Here is an 18,004-nt window from a genome sequence, read left to right as displayed (position 1 = left end):
CTGGTACAAGTTCTACCTTGAGGCAAACCATTATATATGCATTACATGTGCCTCAAGGGTGTATACGCACCAGTGCAATTATTTCGCCTTAAGCTAAGTGGCTAAATGCCACAGATGTGAAAACATATTTAACTGAAGCTGAGAATTGTTAGAGACTTCACTTTGCTTTTATCTATAGGAATATTTTCCCCCAGACAAAAATAGAAATCTTTGTAGCTCATTATAGAAAACTTGACAAATTGCTAATATACCCTATTGGCTTTAAATTGCACACACCACTATGTGCTTTCAACTACACACATTTCAGCAAATCTTTACTTCAACTTTTTAACAAACAACCTAACATTCATCCTTTCAATCCCTACATTCCAATCCTGCACACACTTAATTGGAAGTAATTGGGTGCAATTTCCATTTGAAAGTGCACTCAGGATCATAGACTAAGACAAGGTAACAATGCTTTCTTGCAAAACCTGAAGCTGAAAAGCCATTTAACAGAACTAGAGAACTCTGGCACTGGTAGTGTCACCTCATATTCACAACACATACATATAATTTCTGGACAATTTATATAGTTTAATACCTAACTGGACTCAAATTTACAAAATTCTAACGAACTGACTGGATCTTGAAAAGGATACAACTGAAGCTTATCAAATTTGCAGATGACACAAAATTGTGTGGGATAGCTAATACCCTGGAAGACAGAAACAAACTTCAAAGTGATCTTGATAGGCTGAAGTGCTGGGCTGAAAACAACAGAATGGAATTTAATAGGGATAAATGCCAAGTTCTACATTTAGGAAATAGAAACCAACTGCACAGTTACAAGATGGGAGATACTTGGCTCAGCAATACTACAAACGAGAAGGATCTTGGAATTGTTGTAGATTGCAAGCTGAATATGAGCCAACAGTGCGATATGGCTGCAAGAAAGGCAAATGCTATTTTGGGCTGCATTAATAGAAGTATAGCTTCCAAATCACGTGAGGTACTGGTTCCTCTCTATTTGGCCCTGGTTCGGCCTCATCTAGAGTATTGCATCAAGTTCTGGGCTCCACAATTCAAGAAGGACGCAGACAAGCTGGAGCGTGTTCAGAGTAGGGCAACCAGGATGATCAGGGGTCTGGAAACAAAGCCCTATGAAGAGAGACTGAAAGAACTGGGCATGTTTAGCCTGGAGAAGAGAAGATTGAGGGGAGACATGAGAGCACTCTTCAAATACTTAAAAGGTTGTCACACAGCGGAGGGCCAGGATCTCTTCTCGATCCTCCCAGAGTGCAGGACACGGACTAACGGGCTCAAGTTAAAGGAAGCCAGATTCCAGCTGGACATCAGGAAAAACTTCCTGACTGTTAGAGCAGTACGGCAATGGAATCAGTTGCCTGGTGAGGTTGTGGGCTCTCCCCCACTAGAGGCCTTCAAGAGGCAGCTGGACAACCATCTGTCAGGGATGCTTTAGGGTGGATTCCTGCATTGAGCAGGGGGTTGGACTCGATGGCCTTGTAGGCCCCTTCCAGCTCTGCTATTCTATGATTCTATGAAGCTGAAGATGGACAATAGTGTTTTTTGAAGGTGGATTGAAAGAGGGTTTGCTGCTCACAACGCACACAATCTTTCACTGCTGGTAAACACATTCTGCAGATTTATGTCCTGTTTCAAAAACCTGCAAAACCCATTTGACCAGAGGTGAGTTAGAACAAGAGAAAATTGCACATAATTTGTACAGTTAAACCATTTGTACATGGTTTAATTTGTTTTTAACTGTACATATTTATTATTTTATACTGTATGTTTTTATCTGTACACCGCTCTGAGATCTTAATGATATAGGGTGGGATATAAATGTTTTAAATAAATAAATAAATAAATTGGGAGAAAAACCCTCTCAAACCAGTTTCCCCAAATTATCTGTTCCAGTCTTAGAATTTGGGGGAGGATTGAAAGGCTGAAGTTTGGGAAAGGAATGCTACCAGGGACTGAAATGCAATGAGCTCCTTTAGGCCTTCCCAAGGGCTTGGGCACACCCAGCAGACATTCTTTTTTATTCCCTCCATGCCTTGGAACAAATAAACACAACACACACACACCTCTCACTGCCGACATCTTACAATTTGCTTTTGGAAACCCATTTCGAAAAAGGGCTCCCATGAGACTGCTACCCAGAACCTCCCTTGGGTGCACATAATTAGTTATATCTTTCTTTGGATCCAGCCGTCAGCTAAAATACAAATAAGATTGAGTACACAGGGAAAGGACTGTAAAGGAAGCACGCCCCAGCAAAGCTGGCCTTTCCACTGGATTTTGCACAGATCCCCAGAACAAACGCACACAGCTCCCAGTTTGGAGGGTTAAGCCCAATTTTATTCAGGATAAGGGTAGGATATACAGGATTAGCATTTCAAAACTGATAAAACATGCAGATGTATATGAGAACCCAGACCAAGCAAAACTAAAACTAAGTTGCAAATCATACATCACCCAGCCATGATGTCAGCCAGCTCAGGACAAAAAAAACCCTTTTCAAAAGCATACTCTATATAGATACTTTTCTCGCTCCTTCCCCCCTCCCTTCGAAGATCTTTCACACCTTCCCCCGAGAGGTTAATTGTCGATCAAGGCCGGTCGGCCTTGCCCCAAGCGGTTCCAGGATGTACCAGAACGCCCCCATGCAGCTGGCCGCTTATCTGTTCCGCTCCTAAAACCATAACAATAAAATAGTTTAACATATTAAAAACCGCCATTCCCAGTATGATTTTACCCCTTCCTTACACCTTCCCCCTTAAGGTGGCATTTCTAGAAAATGCCACCTCAATTGCACTCTTTTATTTGGTTACACATTGACCCCTTTTGTGACTCTTCCTTTTGTGCCCACGCAGGGGCAGGGGTTCGTCCCCCCTCCCAATCCTCCCTCGCCCTCCCGGCTGAAGCTTCGGGATAGCCCATCTGCCACTACGTTCTCTTTGCCTTTAATGTGGGAGATTTTAATGGTAAAATGGTAAAAACCCACTGCCCATACTATAGCCAGGCACTCTTTCTCGATTGTCGCCAAAACCCTCTCCCGCGGCAAAAGCTTTTTACTAATAAACGCCACGGGCTGCAGCTGCCCCTCCTCTCCTTCCTGTAACAGCACCGCGCCTAAACCTGCCTCAGAGGCGTCCGTTTGCACTACAAAGGGGCGGTGTAAATCGGGTGCCCGGAGTACCGGGCCCCGCTTAAGCTTCTCCTTTAAGCTGTCAAACGCATGTTGACACGCCCCAGTCCACTGCACTTTTATCGGCTGCCTTTTCTGGCACAATTCGGTTAAAGGGGCCACCAACTGGCTAAAATTCGGGACAAACCTCCGGTAATACCCCGCCAGCCCCAAAAAGGACTGGACCTGCTTCTTGGTCCGTGGGACGGGCCACTGCTGGATTGCCTCCACCTTGGCCTCCATAGGTTTCAATGCTCCCTGTCCCACTCTATGGCCCAGATAGGTTACTTCCCCTCTGCCAAACTGGCACTTTGAGGCCTTCACGGTTAACCCAGCCTCTCGCAGCCGGCTCAACACTTGCGCCAAATGCGATAGGTGCTGTTCCCACGTCTCACTAAACACCGCCACATCGTCCAGGTAAACGCACGAAAAAGCCCCCAAACCATCTAGAACCCGGTCCATAAGTTTCTGGAAGCCTCCCGGTGCATTCGAGAGCCCAAAGGGGAGAACCGTAAACTGGTAGTGGCCCCGGGGGATTGAAAAAGCCGATTTCAAAGCAGCATCCTCATCTAACGGCACCTGCCAATATCCCTTGGTCAAATCTAAGGTGGAGATGAACTTGGCTTTCCCTAGCGTCTCTATCGGATCGTCCGTCCGGGGCATGGGGTATGCCACCACCGTGGACACACTGTTTAATTTTCTAAAGTCCACACAGAAACGGACCGATCCATCTTTTTTGGCCACGAGCACCAGCGGGGAAGACCAGGGACTCTGGCTCTTTTTAATCACGCCCATGGCCAGCATCTCCTCAATTTCCTTATTAACAATCTCCAACTGCTTTCCTTTTAACCGATGGAGAGGAGACTGAATGGGGGATCTTCCCCGTATCGATTGAATGCATGGTTAGCGACGTCCGCCCTGGCAAGCCCGAAAACAGCTCCTGAAATTCCTGCAAACACCGCTTCAATTGTTCCTTCTGCAAAGTGCTCAATTCCTCTGGGACTTGAATGTCCTCCAGCCCCTCCTTCCCCCGGTAGCTAGCTAAGACGTCCAGCCACGCTCCTTCGCCCAGCAGCTCTCCCCTTCCCACCTGGTGGACCCGCACTCCCCGCTCCCGGAACGGCTTCATCATATTCACATGATAGACCTTGGCACGGCATTGACTCTCAGGATCCCTCAGCAAATAATTCACCTCATTCAACTTCTTCTCTACCACAAGGGGCCCTTCCCACTTAACCGCCAGCTTCTCCGGCTTCAGCGGCTTCAACACCAACACTCTATCTCCTTCCTGAAACACCCGTTGCCTAGCCTGCCGATCATACCACCTCTTTTGAGTTTGCTGCGCTTGAGCCAAATTCTCCTGCGCGGCCTCCCCCACTTCCCTCAAAAGATTCTGCAAGTTCTGCATGTATTCCACCACCGACACTGGGGTGGGGGTGGTCCGTCCCTCCCAGCCTTCCCGCAACAACTTCAATGGGCCTCGTAGCTATTATTATTATTATTATTATTATTATTATTATTATTATTTATTTATTTATTTATTTATATAGCACCATCAGTGTACATGGTGCTGTACAGAGTAAAACAGTAAATAGCAAGACCCTGCCACATAGGCTTACAATCTCTTCCAAAAACCAACTCATTAGCCGAAAACCCCAGGCTATCGCTTTTAGCATCCCGGGCCGCAAAGAGAAGGTAGGGCAGGGCTTGATCCCAATCCGCCGTATGCTTGGTAGCATAGGCTTTCAACATTTTCCCCAGCGTCTGATTGAACCGTTCCACCAGACCATTCCTTTCATGATGATACGCCGCGGCTATACACTGATGCACCCCCGCCAACTTCCACAGCTCTTTTAACAGTGAGGACATAAAATTCCCCCCTTGATCATGAACACTTTGGGGACCCCCACCCTGGTAAAAATCGTCATCATGGCCTTCGCCACCTGCGGCGCAGAGATGACCGAGAGCGGTACTGCCTCTACATAACGGGTGGCGTAATCCACCAGGGTTAAAATATACTTTTTCCCCGCTTGGGTGGCTGGGCTAAAAGGTCCCAAAATATCCACCCCCATCTTCTCGTTGGCACGTCTCACAGGAGTTGCAAAAATCCCGCACCTCCTGGGCGACTCCAGGCCAATAAAAATCCCGACTCACCCACTCCAACGTTCGGCGTATTCCCAAGTGTCCTCCCCACAGCCACTCATGGGCGGTTCCCAGCACCTTCCCCGTTAAGGATGTGGGCACCACCAGTTGCTTCCTCTCCACCACCACCCCGCCTCCTTTGGGGGAGAACTGACGGTATAGCTTTCCCCGTTCCCAAACGAACACAGCCGTCTCGCCCTTCCTCCGGGCCTCCTGCCGCCTCCCGGCACTCCTGTAACGATGGGTCCTGCTGCAACTCTTTTTGGAACTCCGGGGTACCCCATCCCTCCAGGTTCGGGCCTCCCGCTTCCCGTCCTCCACAGAAAGGCTCCTCCCTTAGACTCCCTTCCTCCCCTTGGGTCTCCCTCTGCCGGGCAGCTTTCCCCCGGGTTGTTACCGCCAGTGCTGGGGTCGCCTGCAACTGCGGGCCTTGCATTCCTGAAGTGTCTCCTTCCAGCATCACCGCCGGGAACGACATCTTCGGCTCAACTTCGAACCACGCTCTTTCCCACTCTCCCTCTGGCCTCCAGAGTCGTGCTGCATGACGCCTCCAGGCCCCTCCTTCGGAGCTGGGCGTCTCTTGCATCCCCCACTCGAAAGTGGACAGATTGGACTCCCCTTCCGCTCCTTCCTGAGGGTTTGCCCCCAAAAACTCTACTCCTGGAGCTTCTGCTCCTTGACTCTGAGACAAAAACTCCGCTCCTGGAGCCGCCACTCCTTGATTCTGAGCCATTCTCGGCTGGCCTACTCAACTTTGCTTAGCCTGGGTTCAAACCTCCGCTCTCCCTTTCCTACCAGCGTTCCGTTCCTCCGGATCTGTGTCAAATCCCACCGCTACCACCATGTAAAGGAAGCACGCCCCAGCAAAGCTGGCCTTTCCACTGGATTTTGCACAGATCCCCAGAACAAACGCACACAGCTCCCAGTTTGGAGGGTTAAGCCCAATTTTATTCAGGATAAGGGTAGGATATACAGGATTAGCATTTCAAAACTGATAAAACATGCAGATGTATATGAGAACCCAGACCAAGCAAAACTAAAACTAAGTTGCAAATCATACATCACCCAGCCATGATGTCAGCCAGCTTAGGACAAAAAAAACCCTTTTCAAAAGCATACTCTATATAGATACTTTTCTCGCTCCTTCCCCCCTCCCTTCGAAGATCTTTCACACCTTCCCCCGAGAGGTTAATTGTCGCTCAAGGCCGGTCGGCCTAGCCCCAAGCGGTTCCAGGATGTACCAGAACGCCCCCATGCAGCTGGCCGCTTAGCTGTTCCGCTCCTAAAACCATAACAATAAAATAGTTTAACATATTAAAAACCGCCATTCCCAGTATGATTTTACCCCTTCCTTACAAGGACAAGCTCTTTTTTTGCCAGTTATACTGCAATGCCCTCTAATGACCACTCATTAAATTTGTTTTAAGTTAAACAAGTACTTATGTGAATAATACAATACAGTACAGCAAAACATCATTGGATTGAGTTTTTTTTTTATAGTAAAAGACAAAATAAATAAATAAATAAATAAAATAAATAAATAAGGGAATAGTTAAGTCTCATTAAAATACTAATACTTTTATGAAGTGTTAGGGTTGAAATTTAGTTATTTATTTTTATAAAAAGGGAATTCCAATTACTATTTTATTTCTCAGGAGAGTTGGATGAAATCTGCAGAGAAAGGCACCCTTTTGAGGGGATCAAGCCTGCCAGGCTTCAGGTGAATAAGTGCAGGGAGCTCTATATAAGAGAGCCATTACAGTTTGGGGTTTCCAAAAAAGGATTTGCTTATCCCCATTTTTGGTAGGAAATCATGAAAATGACATTCCGCATAGAGATGGCCTTAGTTAAGAAACCTGCACAAATTCAGGATACATGCAGTGTTTTTTGTAGGAGTGTACAGATGGGTGTGCAAGAGTGGTTCTCTTTTCCTTATCCTCCCCTTCACATGCCTTTTGACAATTTGTATGAAAATGCCATAAGTTGTAAAATGTCCCTAGGCAAGAAAAATGCAAACATTTCAGGATTATAGGTGCAGGGCTTAGAGAGTTATGATGAATGAATAACACTTACCAGTCACAGAAAGTGCAATAGGACCAAAGTAGATGATGGACATGGAGGGCATAGTGGCAAACCAGCATTTTCCAAGCAAGTACCCAGTGCTACACTCTCCCAGGTCCTAAAGATTCCACCAAAACACTTTTGCTCCTGAGTTAGAACTAACAAACCGAATACTGGACCAGTCCTGTGAGATACTACTTCAACATCCCTCCCTCAAGGAACATGGTTTGGAGAGCTCTGGTAAAAAAACATGAACGGTGGTTAGAAGCCAGTCAAAAAACTACCGTATTTCTTCAATTCTAAGACACACTTTTTCCCCCATATAAACATCTCTAAAAATGGGGTGCGTCTTAGAATCGCGGGTGTGTCTTAGGGTTGTTTTTTTCTGTTGGTGGTACTGAAATTAGTGTGTGTCTTACAATCGAAGAAATACGGTAGAAAAGGAAAAAATGTGTCTTTTCCTCTGGGCTATTGCTAGGAGACAGATACTATGTTTACATGATAACTGATAATAATTAAACTGATTGGCTGAAAGGTTCTGGCTGGAACAAATATAAGGTGTCATGAAGAGGCAACAGGGAGGAAGTCAGCCAGAAGTACAGCAGCAAGACTGGAGAGCCAACCTAAGAGCACTCAAGGCAAGAGCAGGAGGTCTGTCAGTGGGGAGAGGAAGACTACTGAGGCAGCTTTCAGGGAATAGCTGAGGTCTGAGGGTCAGTTGGTAGTAGTGGTCTGAAGACCAGAGCAGCTGCTGGACCAAACTAAATATTTCAGGGGAAGACTGGTGAACAGCCTTAGAAAATTCCAGGGCTTGCAACCAAACCCTACCGGAACTGTAAGTACTGATCAAGCCCTCATTGGCAGGCCTGTGACTTAACTGGGACGGAGCTTGATGGCGGAATTGGCCTATGGTGGGTTAGGGAAAGGAGCTAAAACTTCCTTAGCAATATTCATATGATCATAACAACGTTAATGGTTGTATTAAGCTTTTTAAAGAGACAGTAACCATTATTTAGAAAGTTATATTATTTTGTTCTTTACACAAATTTACTGTATCTTTTGTCTCATGCCTATGCCCAGCTACCTTAGGCATAAAAAACTTTCACTAAGGAAGAGTGTTATGGTAGCAGCAGAATTGGTTACGAAGTAGCAATATTGTGTAGAACACACACACACGCCTCCCCTTAATGAGCAAGTGTGCTTGTACAATGCTAGATCAGTCCCTGTTTTGCTCCTCCTGTCAATGGGAGTGAATAAACAAAGTAAGCTTTTCTTCAGATTTCTTTAGTATTTCTTCATAACCAGGATCCGTAATATTTGCTCTTCTAACAAGCCAGAATCGTAAGGCAGGATTTGTTCTTGGCTTATGATTCTAGTTTCTTAGGAGAGGAACAAGCCAGGGATCTCAGTTCAGCCATATTGCCAAATAAACCATGGACAGATGCTCCTGGCTTGTTTAGTGTGAGTGACTGAGAAGCATACAGCAGCAGCATGCTTGTTCCTAGATACTTCTGGAACTGGCCCCATATGTTGATTCCATCAAAAATTCTAGTTGCTAAATCTAAGACTGGTAAGATTCAGACCATTAAGAGAACAGCTTACTAGAATGCAGCATGCAAGTTAGTAAAGTTGACAAGGCAAAATCTGTTAAAAGAAATGCAACTTATTTTTAATTTAGCGGCCCTTTGTGAGATATTGGTTGAGTTATAATTTAAGCAATATTGAGATATACTCACTGTGATTATATTAAATGATTTTAATTAGCCTCTTTTCACGGCACATTCTGATTATTTCTATTATGGTAAGTTGTAACAAAATCACATATAGGTTATATTAAATGCTTACACAGAAAGGTAAGGTCAAGAAAGGCATAGCAATAACCTTAATTTTATCTTGCAAAAGACATATTGACAGGCTAGCGTATCGACAGGCTATATAACACTATAAATGATGGTTTGCTTTCTACAAGCATTTGAAAGGAAATAAATGAATCTGACGTCTTTATGGAAAAGTTATATATTTACACTTTTATTTGAATGCAGAATTAAACAGCAAACAATATTAACACTGTAGCTGAAAAGTGTATTTACCCCAGTCACCAGAGCGAATAAATTATTTAAAGGAATTGTGTACATTAATAAGGCAATAATCCTAAGTAGTCCACTTGAAGGCCTTGCTAACTCTCCAAATACATAACCAAGCAAGCCAGCAGAAAACGAGAGTTATGACCAGGTTCAGATGATCTCCAAAGAACCCCTTCATGGAGAGTAATGATAAGAGGCCTCAAATCCTGATTACACCTCTAAAACCTGCAGAGCAAAGGTCATCCTAAAGCATGTCAAGATATGAAGAAGACAGGAATTATCTTCAAAATGAACATTCAGTGCTTTAATTTCAAGGATGCCCGTGTCCACACACAATGGCAAATACATAAATATGGGTAGCACAGAGTGGCACATGAGTGGCGCGTCTACGGCTGGAACTCCAAGTGGAGGTCTGGCCCCCACAGCCCTTGGGGCCCCCAAATGCAATCCTGTACCCCCCCCTTCCCCACTGCTGGTGCTCTATGCATATTGGCATGCTGCTCTATTCCCCCGCCTCCCCCATCACCACTTACATTCCCTGCCCCTGCTTACTTTCTCCAGCAGCACCTTTTATCTATTTTCATTTATTTATTTCACTTTTGGAAGAGGAAGCTGTAGTTGCACCTCTGATCTTCTTTTCTCCAGATGGCCACATGGGCCTAAAAGTATGCTGGGAAAAGCAACATGCTGAGGGCAACTGCAGCTTCATTCTACAGTGCACCTGAGCTCTTCTAAAACTGAGAGAGACCGAGAGAGAGATGAGAGAAAGGTGCTGCTGCATGGTAAATGGGAAGGGAAGAGAGTAAGCACTGGAATAAGTAAAGTGAGTGGTGGCGTGGAAGTAGAAGGAGCAACAGTGTGCAGGTGGGGAGGGGGCAGGGAGCAAGAGAAAGAGAAAACGGGAGAGGAGATCACAGGAAGGGTGAGCATAGGGGAATGTCCAGGAGTGTGGCGGCCCCTCAGAAGGTATCTTGCCCAGGAGTAAGTTAGAATTTTTTCCATTCCATGTCATCTGGAGGATTGACTTCTACTTTCCTTTTACCCACATCAGACCAGTTTGTGCTCAAAACTGTCCCACCAGACTCCATCTGTAAAAGTAAAACAACAACAACACACTATCAGCTGTCAGTTATAAAAAGGAACGAATCCAAAACTCTTTATGACATACACACTGATATGAACAAATGTCAGATAAACTACAACTTTCATATAATACCCTCCAAAAATAATTTAAGCTGAATTACAGGGGCAAGATGTAGTTGCTTCATAAATACATAAGGACTTATCTGATTAACAATTAGGCCTTGGTACCGGAGAGGTGGTGAAGTTAGGAAATGACAATATTTGAAAAAGCCTTTAGGGCTCAAAATAAGTTCTGGAAGTTTGATGCAAAAGAGGAAGAGGTGTGGGAAATAAAGTGTTCTGATACTCTCCTTACAAATATTTAACATTGAACTATATTCATTCCCTGATCCCACTATGCTCAGAGGAAGGGAATACAATGGAATTTTAGCAATTTAAAAAAAAACATGTAGTTTTTAGTATGAAGAAATACTAAACAAACCCAAAGATTTGCAGGCTTTTCTTAGGATTTAATTTGTAACCAAGTATTGGAGACCAGAGGAAATGCATGCATTTCGGAAAAGTCTAGCAACAGTATTGCAAAGAACCAATGTATAAAAGCCTAAGAATATGAACACCTTTATGTCCTCTTATCTTCCAAACTCCTAGTCAAAAACAATTAAAGTTTACAAAGCCATTTTAATTCAGTTTTGCTATTCTAGGTTATGTTTGGTTTACAGTAAAGTTCTGTGACTTGTATCTAAAGCTTATTTTGCATGAGCAGAAAGCACTTTCACTGCTCCTCCCAAATTTTTACCAAACCTCTCTACTTGTTGCACACTTCAGTGCCCCAACCCATACTTGGAGCACCTTTTCAGGGGGGCATAGGCAGTAGCAGGGGATTGGCAAAAAACAGGAGTCTATTTCCTGCATGCACAAAAAAAAAAATGGATACGAGCCTATGAAAATAAGTCTTCATTCGTTCTGCCTCATCTACATTATGAGCTTAACTGTCAAAGTCTAAGCTAATTTGCAGTCATAATAAATTAAACTTGATGCAGAAATTCACATGGCCAAAAGCAGCTAAAATGAGGCAGATATCTTACAAAAGATTTGTTCATGGCACGTTTCACTTCATCGGTACCATCTGAGTAGATCTGCTGGAAAAGTTTGTTTAAAGCTGCATCACCCTCCAACTTTTCATTCTTCTCTTCTTCTTTGATCTCTCCCACTAATTTGTCCCAATTCCTTGTATAATGAGAAGACGATGGATAGAGAAGCATGGAATCTGAAACTGTAAAATAAATGAAACATTAAGACCTCAACAATATATCCCCACCTAACCTATGGATGATCATGAAGTTTGAGAGCTTTAGCTAGTACCAACTGTAAAATAATATCAGCCCCAAACTTTGTAATTTATTGAGATATATATTTCTTTTCTCCTTCCTTACATATTCAGGACCATAATAGAGAGCTGGAGAAAAACTGTGAATGTTTTCACCTTGCAGAATTGGGTGCATAAGAGAGCATCAGAAAGTTAAGAGCTGATAAAATGTTTTCATATCTACTGGTAACTGACCCTTTGGATAAAGAAAAGCTGCTCACTCAGTCAAGTTCATAGCCCCTGTCTGAAAGATCAGGTTGCTTACCTGTAACTATGGTTCTTTGAACAGTCATCCATGAACTCACACATATGGGTTCAGCATTTGTGCAGAACAGTCATTTGGGACTGTTCTATAGGTAAATAGAGTTTTAGGTGGGAGCTGTGCACACCTCCTCTGCATATGCTCCAGGCATGGCTTCCACCTGCCTCTCAGTTCTGAGTCTGCAGCAGCATGGGAATAAAGAAGGCGAGGCATCGAAGCAGATAGAAAGGTGGGTTGTGTGAGTTCACAGACGACCACTTGAAGAACTGCAGTAACTCGGTAACTCACACATATGGGCGACTGAAAAGAAAGCAACTTACTAGAAGAGGGAGGTGTTGTGCCAGATTTGAAGAAAGGACTGCTCTTCCAAAAGATGCATCAGTAAGGCTTCTGATATCCAGGTGGTAATGTTTGGTGAAGATAGAGGGCTGAGCCCAGGTTGCTGCAGTACACAGCTGGGCAAGCGGAAAATCCTTTGAGGGAAGTGGCAGATAATGCTATGGCTTTAATCAAGAGTCCCTGTATTTGTAAAAGGGCTGGTAAGCAGGCCAGTTGATAGGCAGGAAGTACCACTGAAACCACACATTTGGCAAAGCACTGAGATGACACCTGGTGACCCTTCTTGGGCAAACGAGTGGCTGACGAATAAATAGGTAGATTTCTTAAAAAGATGGATGTAGAATGAAAGTTCCCTTCTGATATCTAGGGAATGAAGCTTGATCTCCATTGGGGTTGCTGCTTTCTCTCATGAGAACTGTTGGTGTGCTGCCATGTATGCCTCATAGTTCACCATTCAGAGAGACAAGGCTGCAGTGGAGTAGATTCTGCATCCCACTGAGTCTAATTTTCTTCCCTCTGAAGCAGAGTGAGCCTTTTGTTGTGTCTTTGATTGGAATGCTTCCACTATTAGGGAGTATGGTGTGGGCTGTTTGAAGATAAAGATGCAATCCTCTTCTTGAACCCAATATAGATTCTCTATTTTTCTAGATGTGGCTGGCAGAGAAGAGGGCTTCACCCAGGATTGTTTGGTTATGTGCAGTAATGTTGAAAGCATCAAGATGATAACAAGTAGAGCTAATTCTGGATGTACCCTTTTAAGGATCAGATCTGTGAATGGGTGGACTCCCAGAGATTTGGACCATCTGTGGATTTGTTACACAGAATGTAACAAATGGCCTGATGTCATCTGATGGGAAGGCAGGATTTTGATCCTTTAGGGTGGTGTCTGGTGAGGAGGTTGAAGCCCAGACAGAACAGACAGAAAATGGGTCTGAGCAATAAGCACGTTTGTATGTTAGGGATGAACGATGGCAAAGTTGTACTGCCAGCCTTGACAGCATAGAGGTTGGTGTCTCCGGATGTTCTTTCAGGATTACGTCCTGAAAAAAGTTGGCCAGAAGAGGGTGAAGAGATAGTGACAAACTTGTAAAGCTTGGTGCCATTGTAGGTTCTAGTAACTGAGCTTCAAGTGGTTTAGATACCATGTGATGTGCTGCATCATTAGACATTCTCTTAGATTGTTCTAGACAGTGAGAATTAGAATGTGAGTGATGGGGATGGTAATGTGGGTAGTCTCTAGCCCTATATTCATAATGATGCCGTCTTAGCCATGAACGGTCCTCACAGTAATGAAGTGTGGGCAGCTATAGCTCTCCTACGGCATATCAAAGAAAACCTCCTGAAAAGGCCAAGGAAGCTGGTGAGGTCAGTCGGAACCAAGGGGATCTATACTTCCTTGGAGAATGGTCTTGGAGTAGGTGATAGTACAGTTTCGGTGAAAAGCTTCCCCTGGATTCACCTTCAGATACTGAACCTAGGCACTGGATACCATCTGGGGAGTTATGGTCCCATGAGAGCTGTAGTTTCTCTAAGCAAGGCATTGGCAACCATATGAGTTTGAGGCACTGTCTTCACTGGAGAAGGCTGATTTGGAGCCACTGTAGGCTTGGGTTTAATGTCTAGTACATCAGAACAGATGTATTAGAAAGTCTCCCCAACCCACCCACCCCAGTGGTTATAAGAAATTATGTTGAACCATCTCAATGTTCTAAGGTTCTTTAGAAACGATATTGAAAAGCTCAGCCTTGACTGTTTGTAAACATGTAAGTTGTGTTTTTTTTGTGGGGGGGAATCACACAAGCATGTCGAACATGTCTTTTGCTCGGGGAAGGCTGCATGTACAAGAGTTTCATGGCAGCTAGGAGTAAAAGGATCCTTATGGTGGTATGATAGGCCCTTATTGTACATGCCCCTTATTCTAGTTAAAGCTCCCAATCTGGATATCTTCTGCCCTAATTAAATTGAGAGGTGATGCCCTTCTGCAGTATGCAAAGTACTGGAAAACTGAATAAATCAAATGCCTTCCTAAACTCTTAAGTCACCACCCTAATCAACTGAACTTTGAAGGTACCTTTAAATTGACCAATCTAAAGCTTTGGTATGAAATATGGTCCAATCACAAAGTGTTGTCAGCTGAAGGCAAATTTGTAAGAAAAGGACTTCCTGGGCACACCTGTGGTATTCCTGTATTCAAGGAACCTTCAACTAATTACCTTTTAGAGGCATGAAGTTTGTGCCATTTAGCCAGTCAGCCTTAACTCAACCAAGTAGCCAGGAATCTCTGAAAGGCTCCAATTCATCCTCCAGTTATACTATTGTGCCCTTTGTGAAACCTAATCTTGAGAACAACAAATATTATTGCCTTGGTGTATTTTCAGCCGAACTTATAACTGCCCTTGAATCTAGACTAGATAGGAAATGTATAAGCACAAAATACAACTCAGACATTTTCCACAACTTCAAAGATGCCCATTGTTGTGCCCATTCTCTACTTACTGGGTGGACAGAAAATAAATCTCCAGATATTTTGGACTTCAACTCACGACATCTCTGCTCAATGGGAAATCTATCTTCTGTCCACCCCTGCATTACAGCAAAGGATTTTTGAGTAGCAAAAATGTAATGCATGCAAGAATTGACCCATGATCGAAGTAGCAACTGTTACAAACAAAAAGGTGCAATGAAACTTTGTGCAGACAATGGCTAAGAACAGGTTGCTTACCTGTAACTGTGGTTCTTCGAGTGGTCATCTGTGCAGTCACACATATGGGCTCTGCGCCTGCGCGGAGTCTGCCTCGGAAAGAACTTCTATAGCGAAGAGTCTTTGGCGGGAACCCCTCCCCCACTGCGTAGTGCGCATGTCTGAGGGGTTCCCGCCCAAACCCTCAGTTCGAATGAGACCCCTTGCGGCCTCAGTACCGAGGGATACTGGATATACCTCAGTTGTCGTGAGATATGATGTGCCTCCACCTAGAGGGGTAGGTGGGAGGGTTGTGTGACTGCACAGATGACCACTCGAAGAACCACAGTTACAGGTAAGCAACCTGTTCTTCTTCATCGTGGTCTCTGTGCATCACACATATTGGCGATTAGCGAGCTGACTTACCGGAGGTGGGTAGGTGGAGTTAGCTGCATATAGATGATAAAACTGCCCTGCCGAAGGTGCAGTCCGCTCGTGCTCTGACATCCAATTTGTAATGTCTAATGAAAGTGGTTGGTCTTGCCCATGTGGCTGTTCTGCATATTCCTGGGATTGATACTCCCTTGTGGAAGGCAGAAGATGTTGCCATTGCTCTCATTGAGTGACCTCTCACTGTTTTGGGAGGATCTAGTTTTGCTAACTTATATGCTAGTAGAATCGTTTGTTCAAGAATCGCCAGGACGATAGTCTCTGAGCTGACACTGGCTGACCCTTCTTGCTCTGACCATAGCATACGAAAAGGCGGTTGGTAGCACGGAATTTCTCTGTTCTCGCCTTGTAGAAGGCTAGTGCCCTTCTTACGTCGAGCATGTGTAGGGTTCTTTCGATCTGGGTTTTTGGAGACGGAAAGAAAGTAGGTAACACTATGTCCTGGTTTAGGTGAAATGTGGATACCACTTTAGGGAGGAAATGGGTGTCTGGTCGGAGTACGACCTTATCCCTATGGAAAATGAGGAATGGTTCGTCTATACGGAGTGCGCATAGTTCGCTGGCCCTTCTGGCTGAAGTGATCGCGACTAAGAACACTACTTTCCATGTCAGTTGGTGTAGATCCACTGTAGCTAGAGGCTCAAATGGTTTTTGAGTTAATTGCTGTAGCAACACTGACAGGCTCCAAGAAGGGCATGGTGTTTGAATGGGTGGAATGAGGTTCTGTAGATCCTTTAGAAATTGCTTGACTGTGGGGTGCAAAAAAGGAGTGTGACCTTCAATATGTTCATGGAATGCTGAAATGGCGGCCAGGTAGACTTTAATTGAAGAGAGTTGCAGTCCTTTTTCAATTCAGCTTAGTAAGAAAGATAAGAGCTGTTGAACTGAGCAAGCTGATGGGGTGAATCCTTTTTCTCTTGCAAATTGCGTGAAATTTTTCCACTTCCTCATATATGAAGCTCTAGTCGATGGCTTTCTGGATGAGTCCAAAATGACTTGAATTTTTGTTGTGGTGGCAGGGTCTATTGAGGTAGTATCCTCCATGCGGTGAGGTGTATTGACTGGAGGTCTGGGTGTTGAATCTTGCCGTGGTTCTGGCTGAGTAGGTCTGCTCTCGTTGGAAGGTGGTAGAAATTGTGGTGAGACCTGTGTAGCAGCGTCGTGAACCAGCTTTGTCTGGGCCACCAGGGTGCTGGTAGAATGCAATCTGTGTTGTCCACGGCTATCTTGGCTAGGACTCTGGTGATTAAGGGGAATGGGGGGAACATGAAAAATAGGTGGTTGGTCCATTTGTTTGTAAACGCGTCCCCCATTGAGTTGTGCCCTATTCCCCCCCCCCCCCGCTGCAGAATTGTTTGCATACACTGTTGCTCTGTGTGGCGAAAAGGTCGACGTTGGGCTGTCCCCATGTCTGCACAATGTCTTGTAGGACTGAGGGGTGAATCTCCCACTCGTGTGTTGTGGTTGTTTTTCTGCTCAAGAGATCTGCTAGGTCACTGTTCTGACCAGGAATATGTACAGCTGTTAGTGATATGTTGCGGCGTATACTCCACTCCCATATTGTTAGGGTTAGTCTGGTGAGAGGGATAGATCTTGTTCCGCCCTGTTTGTTTATGTAATACATTACAGTCGCGTTGTCTGTCGTGACCTGCACGTGGTGTCCTCGAAGGGTTGTGTCCAGTGCTCTCAGCGTTTTTTGTACTGCCTTGAGTTCTAGCAGGTTGATATGAGCTCTCTTTTCCTTGGTTGTCCATGTACCGTGGACCTTGAGGGGTCCGCAGTGACCTCCCCAACCGGAGTTGGATGTGTCTGTGGTTATAGTCTTTGTTGGAGTGGAAATGCCGAAGGGAATTCCCCTTGATAGGTTTCCTTGGTGGGTCCACCATTGGAGAGATCTTTTTACCCCTTGGGGTAGTCTCAGCTTGAGTGTTCTTGTGTCATGCCAAGGTTTTAGAATACTCGTAAACCAGAGCTGTAGGCGCCTCATCTTTAGACATGCAAATGAGATGATTAGGACTGTTGACGCCATGAAACCTAACAATCTTTGAAGGTCGTGGGCATAGATGTCTGTCTGGCATAAGATCTTGTGCGTCAGTTTGATGATAAAGTTTGCTTTTTCTTGTGGCAGGAAGACTTTCCCGGATGGGGAGTGGAGCATAGCTCCGATGAAGATGATCGACTTTTCGGGATTTAGTTTGGACTTTTCTTCGTTTATTTTGAGCCCAAGTCTGCGAAGTAAGCGTATCATTTGCTGAACATCTTGGAGTAAGCTTTTTCTCGAATGTCCAACCAGCAATCAATCGTCCAGGTAAGGGTGCACGTGGACGCCTTGCTTTCTTAAGTG

General features: G+C 44.6%; 1 protein-coding gene across 2 annotated transcripts in view; it reads right to left on the bottom strand.

Moving 5' to 3' along the window:
• Positions 1 to 9,396: 9,396 nt before the first annotated feature.
• SUGT1 (SGT1 homolog, MIS12 kinetochore complex assembly cochaperone) overlaps positions 9,397 to 18,004 on the bottom strand; it is a 51,225-nt gene continuing 42,617 nt past the window's right edge. For both annotated transcript variants that reach the window (XM_063125977.1, XM_063125978.1), the window contains exons 12-13: positions 11,649 to 11,836; positions 9,397 to 10,568 (exon numbers count right to left, since the gene is read on the bottom strand). In XM_063125977.1, the coding sequence (XP_062982047.1) occupies positions 10,467 to 10,568; positions 11,649 to 11,836 (290 nt within the window). In that variant the 3' untranslated portion in view covers positions 9,397 to 10,466. The remainder of the gene's footprint in view (positions 10,569 to 11,648; positions 11,837 to 18,004) is intronic.

Source organism: Elgaria multicarinata, chromosome 5 (assembly GCF_023053635.1).
Source record: "Elgaria multicarinata webbii isolate HBS135686 ecotype San Diego chromosome 5, rElgMul1.1.pri, whole genome shotgun sequence".
Lineage (NCBI taxonomy): Eukaryota > Metazoa > Chordata > Lepidosauria > Squamata > Anguidae > Elgaria > Elgaria multicarinata.
This window is presented reverse-complemented; position numbering and strand designations above follow the sequence as displayed.